This window comes from Periplaneta americana, chromosome 7, assembly GCF_040183065.1.
Source record: "Periplaneta americana isolate PAMFEO1 chromosome 7, P.americana_PAMFEO1_priV1, whole genome shotgun sequence".
Classification (NCBI taxonomy): Eukaryota; Metazoa; Arthropoda; class Insecta; order Blattodea; family Blattidae; genus Periplaneta; species Periplaneta americana.
The window spans coordinates 165,932,368-165,949,595 of NC_091123.1; the positions used below are offsets into that span (position 1 = coordinate 165,932,368).

At 32.8% G+C, this 17,228-nt stretch overlaps 1 protein-coding gene across 1 annotated transcript in view; it reads left to right on the top strand.

Annotated features, from left to right (window-relative positions):
• The window catches only part of LOC138702810 (uncharacterized), a 469,705-nt gene extending 456,060 nt beyond the window's left edge, over positions 1 to 13,645 (top strand). Inside the window, exon 4 of the mRNA XM_069830107.1 lies at positions 13,170 to 13,645. Coding sequence (XP_069686208.1) covers positions 13,170 to 13,645 — 476 coding nt within the window. The remainder of the gene's footprint in view (positions 1 to 13,169) is intronic.
• Positions 13,646 to 17,228: the final 3,583 nt, after the last annotated feature.

The following is a 17,228-nucleotide window of genomic DNA, read 5'->3' on the forward strand; positions in this document are numbered from 1 at the left end:
GCTATGTATAAAATTGCGTTATATTGTGGCGAAGTTTCATTTAATTTTCCTTACTAGTATTAAAAAGGCAAATATTTAAAATATTATAAGGTACGAGAAGCAATTCTCTGACCACCCACTGTCCTTGAGGGTCTCAAAAATCAATATTTTAGAAAATTTAAAAGAAATGCTGAATATTTGCAATATGTTCACCAAGAAATTAGTTCAACTGAAAAAGACAGAATTCGTGAGAATTAATAACCTATGCTTTGCTGCTCTATATAAAGTGTTAGCACTCAGCAGACGTCTGAAGAGTGATATAACAGTTTACCAACTTCCAAAACTTGCACCTCCAGCCATGAGACATAAATAAAAAGTACCTACAGTAACGGGCATAAGTTTAGAGCACCTCTCTTTAAAAACGGATTATTTTACATTATTGCAACACAATTTTTTATGGGCAATTGTGACATTGTGTAGTTATAGAGGATATCCATACAGGCATTTTAAGAGTTCTTGGGACTTGTTATCATTTTTTCTTGAGGAGTTATGACAATTTTATGTTTCTTTACATTTCTACACTTATAATGCGATTCCGATTTTTCAAGAGATTAAAATGTGTGTCTTAATGTTCGTTTATTGGTTTCAAGGTGCACCAATAAACACATTTTAATAAAAAACTATTCAAAACTTTATTTGATCAAAAATGTGCAGGCCATCAATTGAAAATGTCGTTTTTTAGGGTGGAAAAAAAGTTTTTATTTACAGTTTTCCCCCACTATGTTCTTTTTCCTTCTCTTTCCCATGTTGCAAGAATCTGGAAATGCAGAAATAATGGTTAGTGTGAAAGAATGTGGCCTGTCAAACAAAATTCCATCATTCACCCTCGCCTTCTCCCCTTTTATGACGGGACGGAAGTTGCCGCGGTACCTACTTTAGAAATAGGAAGTTGTAAACCATTGAAGTGTGACGGCTGCGAGCTACTCTTACGAAATGGGAAGAACATCAGTGAGTGTTGCAATTATATGGCAAATCCATGTGTCAGTCATCTAAAAACCCATGTGTCCATATCTAGAAAAAAAAAATTGTGTGTGAAGTGGCAGAGGATATATTGAAAATTGCGAAATTTAAAAAAAAAAAAAAAAAAAAAAAAAAAAACATATTTCCTTAACAAAAGCTAACAATAAGTTCAAAATTGCATCTAAGTCATAATTTTAGTAGTATTTGATAAATATAGAAGCAACAATTAACTCCAGAAAAATCTGTTGAATTGGCAACAAATTATTCAATTTTAAAAGTGGGTGCTCTAAACTTTTGCCCGCTACTGTATGCAGGGCTAAAACCCGTGACTAACTTTTACGGAGGTTGTTCTGTTTCAAGCGTTGTGTATCATTCTAGTACAGCACCTTTAAAAATTATGAAGTTGGATTAGCGTGGATCCGTTGGATAATTGTAATATTTTCACCCCGATAAGTTCCATCACAGTGGACAGGGTTGTGTTGTTCACAGCTCCGCGTGATGGGTAGGTTTCGCGTCACAGCCGGTTGCTGCAATTTCCTGTCAACCTTCAGGCCGAGCTCTGATACGGAGTGTGATTGGTGTCAGCAGAGAGTTCTGGCGACACAAAGGTCGGGTCTCGGGTCTGCCTGCAGATCGGGTTGTTGTTTATGCTGCAGATTATCGCAGGAGAGCTCCTCACGCACGTCTGATGAGCACAGGAGACCTGCTCTGCCCTTCATCACAAGGCGCTAATTGCACGCTATTGTGGCATCTCGCATGCGTTAACGGTCTACATCGCCAGCAAACCATTAATTACATCCTTCAGACTTGAAATCTATGCGTATAAAATTACTATTGTAAAACGTGCGTTATACAGAAGTGTACTTATTCATCTTACTCGTCATCATCTTTGTGTTTTAGAACTAATGTAAACATGTATGCTGTGTTTAGAATTCGGAATAAATTTCGAACCAGTATACAGTTCAGAATATTATTTAATTTTCATTTGGGTTGTATTGTAACTTACTTGTAGTTGACATATTTTCTGAAATCCCTGCAATTTTTCATTTTAACCTACGAATTGTTCTTTTATTTATTTATTTATTATTTACTTATTAATTTTCTTTCTTCCTTTGTTGACTTCTTTCTTCTTTGATTATTCTTCCTTTCTATCGTGCTTTCTGTTTCCTTACTTTGTTTCTTCCGTCGGTCGTTTCTTTTCCCTTTCACTGTCTTTGTTACTTTTTTCTTTCTTTCTCTCTTTTTTTTCTTTCCTTCTTTCTTTTTTCCTCTTTCTTTATCTCTTTCCTTTCATTCTTTCATTACTTCTTTCTCTCTTTCTTTCTGTCTCTCTTTCCTTCTTTATTTCTTTCTTTCTCTCTTTTCTTCTTTCTTTCTTCCTCTCCTTCTTTCTTTCTCTCTTTTCTTCTTTCTATCTGTCGTCCTCTATTTCTTTCTTTCTTTCTCTCTTTCCTTTCTTTCTCTTTTTTCTTTCTTTCTCTCTTTCTCTTTTCCTTCTTTCTTTTTTTCTCAATTTCTTTCTTTCATTCTTTCATTACTTCTTTCTCTCCTTCTTCCTTTATTCTTTTTTCTTTCTTTCTCTCTTTTCTTCTTTCTTTCTTCCTTTCTTTCTTTCTCTTTTTTCTTCTTTCCATCTGTCTCCCTCTCTTTACTTCTTTATTTCTCTCTTTCCTTCTTTCTTTCTCTTTCCTTCTTTCTTTCTCTTTCCTTTCTTTCTCTTTTTTCTCTTTCTTTCTCTTTTCCTTCTTTCTTTTTTCTCTCTTTCTTTCTTTCTTTCTTTCTTTCTCTCTTTCCTTATTTCTTTTTTCTCTCTTTCTTTCTTTCTTTCTTTCTTTATCATTTTCCTTTTTTCATTCTTTCATTATTTCTTTATTTCTTTTCTTCTTTCTTTCTTCCTCTCTTCCTTTCGTTCTCTTTTCTTCTTTCTATCTGTCTTTCTCTCTTTTCTTTCTTTCTCTCTTTCTTTCTCTTTTCCTTCTTTTTTTTTCAATTTCTTTCTTTCTTTCTTTCATTCTTTCATTACTTCTTTCTCTCTTTCTTTCCTTCTTTGTTTCTTTCTTTCTCTCTTTTCTTCTTTCTTTTTTCCTTTCTTTCTTTCTCTTTTTTCTTCTTTCTATCTGTCTCCCTCTCTTTATTTCTTTATTTCTCTCTTTCCTTCTTTCTTTCTCTTTTTTCTCTCTTTCTTTCTCTTTTTCTTTTATCTCTCTTTCTTTCTTTCTCTCTTTCCTTCTTTCTTTTTTCTCTCTTTCTTTCTTTCTTTATCCTTTTCCTTCTTTCATTCTTTCATTATTTCTTTTTCTTTTCTTCTTTCTTTCTTTCTCTCTTTCCTTTCTTTCTCTTTTTTCTTTCTTTCTTTCTCTCTTTCTTTCTCTTTTCCTTCTTTCTTTTTTCTCAATTTCTTTCTTTGTTTCTTTCTCTCTCTTTTTCTTTCTTTCTTTCTTTCTCTCTTTATTGCTTTCATTCTTACATTCTTTCATTTTCTCTTTCTCTCTTTCGTTCTTCCTTCCTCTATTTCCTTCTTTCTTTCTCTTTTTTCTTCTTTCTTTCTTTCTCTCTTTCCTCCTTTCTTTCTTTCTTTCTGTCTTCGTTCCTTTATTCTTTCTTTATTTATTTATTTCTTCCTGTATAGTCCTTTCTCTTTCCTTCCTTTTTTCTTCGTTTGTTTTACTTCTTTTCTTATTTTTCTTTCTTCCTTTCTACCGTCCTTTGTTTTTTCCTTTTTTCTTTATTTCTTTTTCTTCCTTCTTTTCTTTCCTTCTTCCAACCTCTATTTCTTTATTTAATTCTTTCTTTATATCGTTCTATCTTTAAGTCTTCCTTTCTACCATCCTTTCTTTTCCCCTTTCTTTCTTTTTTTTTAACATTCCTTTCCTTTTCCTTTCTTTCTTCCTTTCAACCGTCCTTTTCTTTTCCTTTCTTTCTTCCTTTCAACCGTCCTTTCCTTTTCCTTTCTTTCTTCCTTTCAACCCTCCTTTCCTTTTCCTTTCTTCCTTTCAACCGTCTTTCCTTTTCCTTTCTTTCTTCCTTTCAACCGTCCTTTCATTTTTTCCTTTCTTCCTTCCTTTCAACCGTCCTTTCCTTTTCCTTTCTTTCTTCCTTCCAACCGTCCTTTCTTTCTTCCTTTCAACCGTCCTTTCCTTTTCCTTTCTTTTTCCTTTCAGCCGTCCTTTCCTTTTCCTTTCAGCCGTCCTTTCCTCTTCCTTTCCTTCTTCCTTTCAACCATCCTTTCCTTTTCCTTTCTTCCTTTCAACCGTCCTTTCCTTTCCCTTTCTTTCTTCGATTTTATCTTCCTTGCTTTCTTCTTTTCTTCTTCCTTCTTTCTTTATTCCTTACTTTCTTTTCTTCTTTCTACCGTTCTTTCTTTTTCCTTTCTTTCTTCCTTCCTTTTTTCTTTCTCCTTTGCTTTCTTCCTTTTTACCATAATTTCTATTTCCTTCATTTCTTCTTTCTTTACTTTATTTATTTATTTATTTATTTATTTCTCTTATTTAACCTCATATTTAAATTCTGTAACAAAAACACAATTATATTGTATGCCATAACATGATAAATATTACTAAATCACAACACCAATAATGTTTTTCATATAAAATTTAAATCCATATGAAATTTCACCGTACATTTGCATAAGTATGGCAATTTTTTAATATGTTTTATCAATTTATATTTTTAACAGTGTTATTTAACAAACAATGAGTTCTATGTATACATACATCATATAACGCAAACACAATCAAATACATAGCACAAGAAAACGGATACAACCTCAACATAATGGATAACATAATACGTAAGACAAAACATAATCACAAAAAACATAAGAATACAACACGAACACATGAACACACTAGCCTACGAAAACAAAAACACACATAAGATTGCAACCTCATTCAAGAAATTAAATTACAGCATCGCATGCAGAGCAAATAATACTCTACAAAAACATATCAACACGCAAACAAAAGAAAAAACAAATACAACCACACAGGCGTATACAAACTCAAATGTAACACCTGCAACAACTTCTACATAGGACAGACAAGCAGATCATTTCAAACATGTTACAAAGGACACAACCATAAAGAATTTACAAATCAGAGACATCAACACAGACATGGAAATTCTACAAATCCAACCAAAAAGCCAGAAACTAAACACACTAGAACAATACGAAGTGTACAGACACACAAAAACACATCCGAATGAAATTCTCAACACACAACTCAATTTCAGAACACACACACACACTCTTTGACTCCACATTACACTACACAAACACACCCCCACAGGAAACAAAACAAAAGGCGCCAAGACCAGCAACAACCAGTTCTGAAGAAGGTCAATAACAGACCGAAACATGTTAACCAGGTACAGTAATATTTAACACGAGAAAGACATATAATACATATTCCGAAAAAATTATATTCAGTAAGGGCAACAAAATAAACAATCTTCTGTAAAGGCCTGAAATAGAGTAGAATATTGATTCATAAATGATGCCTAATTATGTATAATTACAATGTATTCTTTCGAAACAAATCATTTTCTGAAATTTCTGTTTCTATATCATTGCTATAATTATAGTAGGCTTACAAAATTTAATAATGTATCAGTGTTAGAATGAATTTAATATCTTCTGAACCTATTGTCTACATCGCTGGTCGCACAACGGTTAAATGACAATATGATGTTGGTATTTGATTGCCAGATACAATGCTCGCATTTATATTAGTAATAAATCTAGCAGGGATGCTAATTGGACATTGTTGTTTGTTTGTAGTACGAGAGCTTACAGAATTTGATTAGGGTCGTTGTTTGTTCTGGAATTTGACTTTAATTTATGTAACAGGATTCCACTGTGGCTAACTTGTTTAATATTTCGCCCCACAGAGCTTGACTCCATTTCCTGTCGTAGAGAGAAATAAATAACTGTTGAATTGAGATTTATTTTTTTATTCTTACAAAGATTAACAATGCACATCATAACATAAATTACATTTTATAACATACTTTCTAAATTCTCAATTAAATAACACAGGAAAAACATTCGATATTTTGATGTCCTGTAAAAATAATACTGAATAATTTGGTTATTATCTAGAATATTTAGAAATTGCGATGACTATTTCGTTTATATGACGTCATTCCATTTACGACCAATGAAGTGTAATGAAATTTTGAATTCCAACCAATCACAGTCAGACTTTGCGATAATTTTTGCAGCTAGATTTATCGCTATCAATTTATCGCGTGGTCGTTCTTTTGTTTAGTCGTTGTCGCCAACTGTTTCCCCATAAATTAATGATCATGAATACATTAAGATGCAACTACACGGTTAAACTTTTCTTTCAACTTTAAAGCAATCAATGCAAGATTGATATTTAATATTAATTAATTAATATATTTACGCAGTGAAGACGACGTTCAAAACGGCTCACCATGTAGACAAAACATCTTCATGTATCTTAATTAAACGTACCTTTTAAACTTGATTCTTTCAATATTCTTCCCAGATTGCACGCATACGCGATTGGAATATTGAACTGTGTAGATGCAGCTTTAGTTCCGTTACACGCTACAGCGAGAATGCATTTGTCGAGCTATAAAAAATGCTTTCGTGTAGCACTCATTGTAAGTAACGGTCGAAATAAGGCACAGCTGACATTGGTCCTGCTTCCATAGGTAATATAACCTATGAGTAGCCTATAAAATTATATCTTGTGAATGAAATGAAACATTCAATAGAAAGTCAGATGTTCAAATTTATGTAACATCATCGCATATCAAACCCAATGACCTTGCATAGTAATAATAAGGTCTTTTCATCAAATTGCCTTCCGTATGGCGTAATAAAATTCGTGTTTTAATTAGGCCTATTTATACAGAGATGGCTTCGCTGTGTAGCAACATGTCTCTCTGTGAATACATAAGCATTGGTATATAGCTGTCCCCCACTGTTACAGTTAAATTAAATTATGATTTCAGCAGATAATGAAAATGTATTTATGTTATAATAATAAGAGAAAAGTGCAGTACATGTAATTAACATTGTTAAACCTGTATTTCTCTTTTCGCAATTGGCATTACTGAATAATAACCTCGAATTTCTTTATTGCAGTAATCGATATTCATCTACGAGTATTTCAACTTCACAATGTCTGAATAGGTTAAGTATTCGTTAATAAACAATTATTAACATTTTGTGATCGAATTTTAGGGATATATTATTTACATTTTTATTTTATTCACGAAATAGTTCTAATAAATGCCACTCGAGGTCTGAGATTTCCCAGATAAATCGGCAAATCTCAGACCTCTAGTGACATTACTACAGATAATATTCAACATCAACTAGAATTAATTTAAATTTTCTCATGTAAAAATACAAAATAGTTTACAAGAAACACAAATCAAACGTTTCTTTGTCTCATTGTACATCGACACCCCACAGTATACAGTACATAAACAGGCCTAAAGGACAACTTGATCGGGGGTTATGGAAGGTCTGGAGATCTAAACCGTTTTGCTGGTTGGTCAACCTCCGGCCTGTTACGCATTCGAGTCCCGGTCAGGTGTAGAATTTTGGTGACACTTGTGGCAGATAGGTCGCAGTTGGAGTTTTTCTCGGGGTTTTCCCCATGTTAGGCATCTACATTATTCCGTCACCAATTCTTCATAATTGCATAGTAGGCCCTATTCCCGGCATAGCCGTCTGCTGACACACGGAGGGATCCAAATTTCCAGTCCTCAATGAATTAAATAAAAAGAATCTTCGTAGCGCTCATTTAAGAGCTAGATAGAAAATTTCCTAGGTAACAGAAAATCGGAAAATTACAAGGAAATTCCCGAGGAAATGTAAGCTAACTTCAGAACTCTAGGTTGCAACATGAATATGAAACTTTATTTTCTACATAACTATATTGACTACTTCTCCAAAAATCTTGGTGCAGTGAGTGAGGAACAAGGTGAAAGATTTCATCAGGATATTAAAACGAAGGAAATAAGGTTCCATGACGAGTGGAATGAAGCAATGTTGACGGATTATTGCTAGTGCATAAAGAGAGATTCATCTCAGTCAGGGCAGGGCATCAAAACAGCGCAACTTTTCGAGCGACATTTTGGACATCCGAATGGATGTAAGTAATTTTTAATAATAATTTATAATTGATATTAATATAATAGTATAGTATTACTTTTATTAGTAATTTAAGGTTTAATAATTAATTTTATTGTCTCGCATGTTATATTACGGCGTTAAAATATGTTTTTAAAAGTAATTGCACAATTGACGTTTTTGAAGTTGTCGTGTAAATTTGGAAGTTTCTCGTTTATATTTCCAAAAATTACAGAAGAATCTGCGGTGATATAAAAATTCTGAATACAGACTCGGATTCAACAACCTTCAATACCTAAATGCAGTCATGTAAGTTAGATTATCGTATTAAATATATATTTTTTAATCATGAACTTTGTCAATTTTGACGTTTTTTATTATTTTCTTCAAAATTACAGAAAAAGCTGACGTGATATAGAAAATCTGAATAATGACTCGGATTCAACAACCTTGAATATCTAAAAACAATCATGTAAGTTATATTGACGTATTCAATATATATATTTTTTTAATCGTGAACTTTGTCAATTTTGACGTTATTTCATTTTTCTTTTCAAAATTACACAAAACATGACGTGATGTAGAAAATCGAAATACAGACTCGGATTCAACAATCATATAACTTAGATTATCGTATTCAATATATAATTTTTTAATCTTGAACTTTGTCAATTTTGACGTTATTTCATTTTTCTTTTCAAAATTACAGAAAAACCTGACGTGATATAGAAAATCTGAGACAGACTCGGATTCAACGATCTTCAGTACCTAAAACAATCATATAAGTTACATTATCGTATTCAATATATATTTTTTAATCATGAAGTTTGTCAATTTTGACGTTATTTGATTTTTCTTTTCAAAATTACACAAAACCTGTCGTGATATAGAAAATCCGAATACAGACTCGGATTAAACAACCTTCAATACCTAAAAATAATCATATAAGTTAGATTATCGTATTCAATATATATTTTTTTTAATCATGAGCTTTGTCAATTTTGAAGTTATTTCATTTTTCTTTTAAAAATTACTCAAAACCTGACGTGATACAGAAAATCTGAATACAGACTCGGATTCAACAACCTTCAATACCTAAAAGTAATCATATAACTTAGATTATCGTATTCAATATATATTTTTTTAATCATGAATTTTGTCAATTTTGACCTTATTTCATTTTTCTTTTCAAAATTACACAAAACCTGACGTGATATAGAAAATCTGAATACAGGATCGGATTCAACAACCTTCAATGGCTGAAAATAATCATATAAGTTAGATTATCGTATTCAATATATATATATTTTTTAATCATGAACTTTGTCAATTTTGACGTTATTTCATTTTTATTTTCAAAATTACACAAAACCTTTCGTGATAGGCCTATAGAAAATCTGAATACAGACTCGGATTCAACAACCTTCAATACCTGAAACAAACATATAAGTTAGATTATCGTATTCAATATATATTTTTTTAATCATGAACTTTGTCAATTTTGACGTTACCTCATTTTTCTTTCCATAATTACAGAAAAAACCTGACGAGATATAGAAAATCGGAATACGGACTCGGATTCAACAACCTTCATTACCTAAAAATAATCATATAAGTTAGATTATCGTATTCAATATTATATTTATTTAATCATGAACGTCAATTTTGGCGTTATTTCACTTTTCTTTTCAAAATTACAGAAAAACCTGACGTGATATAGAAAATCTCAATACAGACTCGGATTTAGGGGCACTTCAGTTAACTAGAGTCAGTAATTTTTTCTCTTGTAGAGGGACATCATTTTATTTTTACTTCAACTTTTATTGTACCTGAGTTTTGGAACGTACTTCACTCCCACCCCTTCTACTAACGAAGTTCCTGTCCTCCACACAGAACCAACGCCGCAGTACTGAGTTAGTGATTATAGTACGTTTCAGAAATATGTTCCCGTTTTCCAGTGACGAAAACTTCCAATATTGAAACATATTTTCGCACAGGTACTGTCGTCTGTTTGCCTACGTCGCATCCCGATTTCCCCCACCTGCTTCTGCTCGCTCCATTGTAAAGACTACTGGCTGGGCTTACTTAGCTCTTTTCTGAAAACATTAATTTCTGTTAGGAATTAATTGTACGTCTACGTAATATTATGCAACTGTTTAAAATAACTTAAATAAAGGGGCTTCGTTAAGTAATTAACTATCACGTGATTCCCCCCCCCCTTTCTACGATCCTGCGACATAACCACTTGGACGGATAGTAGATAGCATGTCTGAGTAATTTTATCTTTGCGGGACGGGCAGAAATGGAGACTGAATTTACAGTACGTAAGGTACTCTTTTATAGAGTAGGTACAGAATTATTTCAAAATGAGTTACTAAGTATGAAGGACGAAACTGGTAATTGGAATTAGATGCAATAGTCTATAGTGCGATAATATGCACAAAAGGTCTGAAGCCCGTATCGAAATGAACGACCACCATTTTGAAAGATGTGTTTAAATATCCAAATTACGATTATTTTTCATTTTAACTTCATTATCTATATGGTACTCTAATGTGCTGTAGACAGTGTAATATACACTGCATAATGAATACGTTCGCATGGATAACTCAGTCCGTGAGTAAAAACAGTTATTGTTAATACCTTACTGTATTTTGATTAAACAAAACCTAGTGAAAATTATCACACTCAAAATCGCGATATTTCCTAGTTTACGTAAATGGATGAACTACTTTTCTTCCCTCCTGTACCTAGTAAAGTGATTTGTTTGTATTTTACGCCAGTATCATCGAACTGCAGTCTTGAAAGGAGGTAGCAAACGGTGTTTCTGGGTCTCAATCATTAATCCAAAGGTATAGCCAGGTTAATATTAAAAATGTTAGTAAAAATAAAATGATGTCCCTGTATAAGAATACATCTTTTGAAATGCATATCCGTGTTAACATTCGGTCGTGCTTCAACTTAGGAAGTAATCAATTTCTTTTTGAATCTGTGTTCACGCGACTAACAAATCCCACTGAAAAATTGTAAGTATTCACTTTTCATGGAATGAAAGAATTTAATACATGAAACTTCGTGTAAAATGTCAGGATCTTATGGAAATAAAAAGTTTTATTGCCATACTGGAATCCCCGTAGTTTTATTAGCGGTGCGGAACGACCGTTTTATTGCCGGTTTTTCATTCAGCATTCCCTCTCTTGCTGGTGGAGGAGATGCAAAACCACGTGATGTCAACTTCACTGGTAACTCTCATTAATTACTCATAAAGTTTGCCTTTATGGACCTCGGTACTAAATATAAATATTTCGAGTTATAAACTTCTGCATATAAAAGTACAGAGAGAATGTCTCTATAAAAACATCGACAAAAACACATAGGACAAAAAACACACATTAGTAACTGAGTTGGTGGGCATGCGGACCAGAAGTCGATGTTCACAATGGCTGAGTTATATTGGTAGACTTCTTATTCAGTGTATCCGACTATTATTCATACAGAAACTTCTCTCTCATCCGGACAGTAGGGTAGGTAATTATCACAGTCCACTACATACAGTCGCGAAGCTTGAGGTGCTTTTTTTTTTGCAAATCTCGTGATAAATCGCTCCAAACGGTTAGCAACTAGAAACAATAGACTGTCCATGGTCGATTTTCGACTGTGTCGTATTTCTATCGAGTGCTTGCTCGTTGCGTATTTCACATTGATGCTTGTGAAATGTTCGTTATTGGTTGTAATGAAAATGTTAATGGCTAAAATATAATAATTGGAATAATAATATGGGACAAGGAGGAGACGTTTGTAGTGCTATAAATTGTAGCAACAGTAAGAGAAAGAGGCCAGAGTTATCCTTTTTCCGATTTCCGAAAGATTCAGAAAGGTTCCTGGGTTTCCACAGGAATGCTGTGCAAAAACAAAACTCTTAATTTTGAAGTTCTTTGTGACTGTTAGAATACATTATATTCTTAAATTTCACAATGAAATGTTTCAGTCTAACCGAAAGGACATTAGATACCGGTTAAAGTTCTGTCACTTAGGCTGCTAAATTTCCAGAGAAATAAAGGTTAGGTCTACTTTTTTTTTTCAGAGGATATATTTTTAATTGTAGCTATTAATTTTGTTATTATTTTTATGAGTTATTTTACTAAAGACGTAGAAAAATTAAGTTTGTTTTAATGAAATTTATTGATCACGTTTTATTTTCAATTCTGGTGGGATTATTATTGATTAGGCCTACTTTTTTTTCAAACGATATGTTTTTAATTATAGCTGTTAATTTTGTTGTTATTTTTATTTGTTGCTTTACTAGAGACGCAGAAAAAGTCTGTTACAATAAAATTTATTGATCACGTTTTATTTCCAATTCTGGTGTGATTATTATTGCTTAACCTCATCCCACTTTGTTACCTACGTAAGCCTACACTAGAAGTACCGACACACGTAAGTTACTCCATTAATTCATATTTCCATTATTATTGTTGTAAAGGGAAATGTAAATTAATATTTATTGGTTTCATAGTTAATTATCGCTATAATCTTGAATGGGTGAAGCTATTATAGTAAATTTTCAGTTCGTTTTGCACAAACAAAAATTATATATAAAATTTCTTGCAGGTATCTTCGAGTTTATGGTGGAATTTAATATATTTCATTAAAATAATAAATTAACTTCATGCATTTAATACTTCAATAATGGAAGGAAGGTGTTAATTTTTCCAAAAGAATACGACAACGAAAGTGTAACATATTTTTCGTCTGCTAGGAAGAGAGATCTGCGATTCTGAGGCGATAGTAGCGATCCTAGTGGTGGGCAATTACCCATGTTTGCATTTTTACTATATATTGAGCTTCGCGACTGTATATAGTAGACTGTGTAATTATTATTGGGTACTCACAGTACAGTACGTGCCTTCTTCCTCCCCGCCATGTACTTTTTTCCTTCCCCTATTCGCAACCCCGTCGTGATTTCAGTGAATCACAGGTTGTGTGTGGAAGAAGTTCACTACGCTTTCTAAGACATTTACTGATAAACGCTCGAAGTTTAGTTATTCTTTAAAAGACAAACTGGATATTTTGAAGCGGCTGGATGAAGGGGAAACTATTTCTGGTATCCCAAGAAGTGCAATTTATGACTGGAATCGTAATCCGGCTGCACTGGAAGAATATTGTGCATCCACGAGCCCTAATGACAAGCGCCGTGCATTGAAGCAGCCTAGTGTTTTCAAATACGATAAGGAACTGTTTCTATGGTTTCAAGAACAAAGAAGGAAAGGTACTCCAATATGTGGTCCGATTCTGAAAGAGAAAGCGCTTGATATGCTTAAGAAACATGCAGGCGATATTTTCTCTGCTAGTGATGGGTGGTTGTCAATGTGGAGGGAAAAGTATGGTGTTCGTCCGCTTGCAATTTGTGGAGAGAGGATGTCAGCTGATACCGTTGCAGCTGAAGAATATAGAACTACATTCCGAGATTTGGTGAGTAAACTGGAATTATCTCTCCAGCAGATATACAATATTGTGACGAAACCGGTTTAAATATCAAATGTTTACCGAAAAGAACTTTAGAATCTACATCATACAAAACTGCGCCTGGTTTCAAATTCCAAAAAGAACGTGTGACTGTATTAGCTTGCTACAATACATCAGGGGCAAATAAGCTTCCCTTGTTGTTAATTGGAATAAATTTAAAAATGTACTGATTGTAACTATTGTAATCGGTAATTTAATTACTGTATTATTTAAATGTTCACAAATACAATATTTTCTTATCGTATTTACTCATATCAATTATGCAGACGATGGAGGGATAGTTAATTAATTTCCGTATTGTCTTGCAGTAAGGCGTGGCCTATGAAATCACGTGAATGCCGGACGACGAAGCGGACGGACGACATAGCAACGGATCCCAGAGAATTTACTATATTATGATCAATGTAGTAATATCCGTAGACCGTGATGCAATCAGTAATCGAAGTCATTATGAATCCAAGAAAGTGGATATTACTAGGACATTGTACTAACGGAACATAGGAAAAATAGATCTTAATAGAGATATTTCGCAATTCATTTTGAATAATTTTTAGAAAAGTCTATGATATATAGTACGAAATATTTATTTTCAGTCAATGACTTTACTTTCTATATGTGTAAGGTACAAGTCCTTGTATTACATAATTTAATGCTGTATTAACGTTTTCGTTGGTCATGCCGACATCATCAGATACAACTTTTTATGCTGCAATATCATCTCTAAATAAGTACATGTGCCTCTACAATCAAAATACAATATACATTAATGAGCATAATAACAAACAACATAATTTAGGACATCAATATATCTCTTTTCTTGTGTAAATATACCCTTACTGTCAATTGATTAAAAACACACGTGTGATTACAATGCATGTACAAACATATATAAAATTTCAGGTCTTCACTAATACAATAACAAAACTGAAATCTATATGATATATTATGTGAAGAGATGCTTACAGTCTTTGGTCTATACTGTCTGATTTGTTTGTGCCCATGTTCTTGTTTTCTCGTTACGACACGCCTTTTCACCGTCCTAAAGATGTAACTTATATAGTAGTAGTAGTAGTAGTAGTAGTAGTAGTAGTAGTAGTAGTAGTAGTAGTAGTAGTAGTAGTAGTAGTAGTAGTAGTAGTAGTAGCAGTAGCAGTAGCAGTAGCAGTAGCAGTAGCAGTAGCAGTAGTACGTTTATTTTGTTAAGGCCATGAGGCCTTCTCTTCCACTCAACCAGGTTTCAATAATATACATGAAATACAAAATTTGATTACAAAACAACACAAAAGAAAATACCTTAGAAATTACATAATAGTACATTATGCAACGAGCCTGCAATGATAGTAATTAAGAATCGAGTATGGATATTTATGAAACTCGCTTGCGCTCGTTTCATAATTTTCATACGAGCTTCTTAATTACCATTATAGGCGAGTTTCATACGACTTTTTATGCTCGACCATATTTCTAACTTGAAATTACCGGTATTCAGATGTATACATTTTATTTGTAACTGACAAGATCGGAAGTGACCTTGTTCTAGGTCGTGAATTGTGAGATGTGCGCAGACGCGAAAGTATTGATTTTTTCCGGGGAACAATAATGTCATTGACCTTGACGTAGTCCCATTAAACTTGATAATATTATAACCTTGATTATTGAATTCGACATTGAAAAACGAGATGACAAATTGAATTTATTTGAATATTATTTACAATTAACGCTAATTATTATAGTAACAGAACATAACCTTCTGCGACAGTATTGGATTTCCAGCCTCCGTGACGTTTCGGTAGTTGTCTTTCGATTGCATATCCGAGAATAATCGATACTTGCGGTTTTATAACGGTAGAAAGCTGACCTGTCATTGGCTGAACAGTTGTAACCTGAGTCGTCATTGGCTGAAAGACCCGACCTTTAATGAGTAGGTGTACTTTAATGACATGCATTAAAGGTCTGCTGCTAGGTGTATAATTACTACATTTCGGCATAGTCGAGCATAAAATATAGTAGAAAATTACAATAGAAAAGATCAGTTACATAATATAAAATTACAAATAGTCAAGATCGGTTATGTAATATATAAAATAAAGTAGAAAATTACAGATAATCAAAATCAGTATATACGTCATAATGTATAAATTAAGATTATGCCTTCAGACCTTAATTTCTCAAAGTTGTTGTGGATGTCGTTTATAACAGATGATTAATATCAAAAGACAACCTAAAACAGAAACACATCATCTGTTATAAACGACATCCACAACAACTTTGAGAAACTAACGTCTCAAGGCATGATCTTAATTTATACATTATGACGTATATACATCTTTTGGACGGTGAAAAGGTGTGTCGTAACGAGAAAACAAGAATATGGGCACAAACAAATCAGATAGTATAGACCAAAGACTGTAAGCATCTCTTCACATAATATATCATTTAATATCATATACTGTATATTTCAGTTTTATTATTTTACTAGCCGTACCCGTGCGCTCCGCTGCATCTGTTAGAAATAAATATAAAGTAATTACATAATTAAAATAGGACGTTTGATCCAGGGATCATTCATGTTTGATAGAAGGATAAATCGTTTAATATGTTACTTAATTTAAATTGTATTTAACTAATTAAAATGCGGTCATTTTGGTCCAGGGAGCAATCTTTTGGTGCAATGACAATTCCTTTTCAATTGTTATTACATGCAACCATAGTTTAATGAAGATTGACATATCATTTAGTTTTAATATGTACACTTTATATTACTTGCTATATGTTTCAGAAGTTACTGTAATAACATTGTAGAATTATGTCCATCTAGAGAAACTACACTTTCCAATGGTGAAATAATAATTAAACAATTAATTAGCTTCCGATATTACTTCATACAAACACAGAAACATTCTCTTAGGCTATGTTTAATAGCTTTCGATTGTTGTTGTCCAAGCCCCTTATAGACGAAGTCATTTGTTTTTATTTCAATACAGCGCCTTAGATGGCGTTGTTATTGTAATTTTAAAACTCATTTATCTCATTAAATATCAGTCCTATCAAAATGTTGTATAGAATAAAACTTATCGGAAATTATTTTTAAAGAAACCTTTGTTATGTAATATTTTTCAAGAAAATCAATAATAAGCGAGATATTTCGATTTATTTAATTCAGACCCCCTTATAACCCCCCTTTTAAATAATGTATTTTGAATGCCATATAGCCTAAAATCCAAGTTACAACGAACTTAATTTATATTCCAATTTTCATCGAAATCGGTTCAGCCATTATCGCGTGAAAAGGTAACAGCAGACAGACAGACAGACAGACAGACAGACATACAAACAAAAATGTCAAAAAAAGCGATTTTCGGTTTCAGGATGGTTAATTATACATTTTAACGCCAATTATTTTTGGTAAATCGAAAATTACCAGAAAAATTTTGGCTACAGATTTATTATTAGTATAGATTAGTGAAGACCTGCAATTTTATATATGTACATGCATTGTAATCACACGTGTGGTTTTAATCAATTGACAGTAAGGATATATTTACACAAGAAAAGAGATAAATTGATGTCCTAAATTATGTTCTTTTTA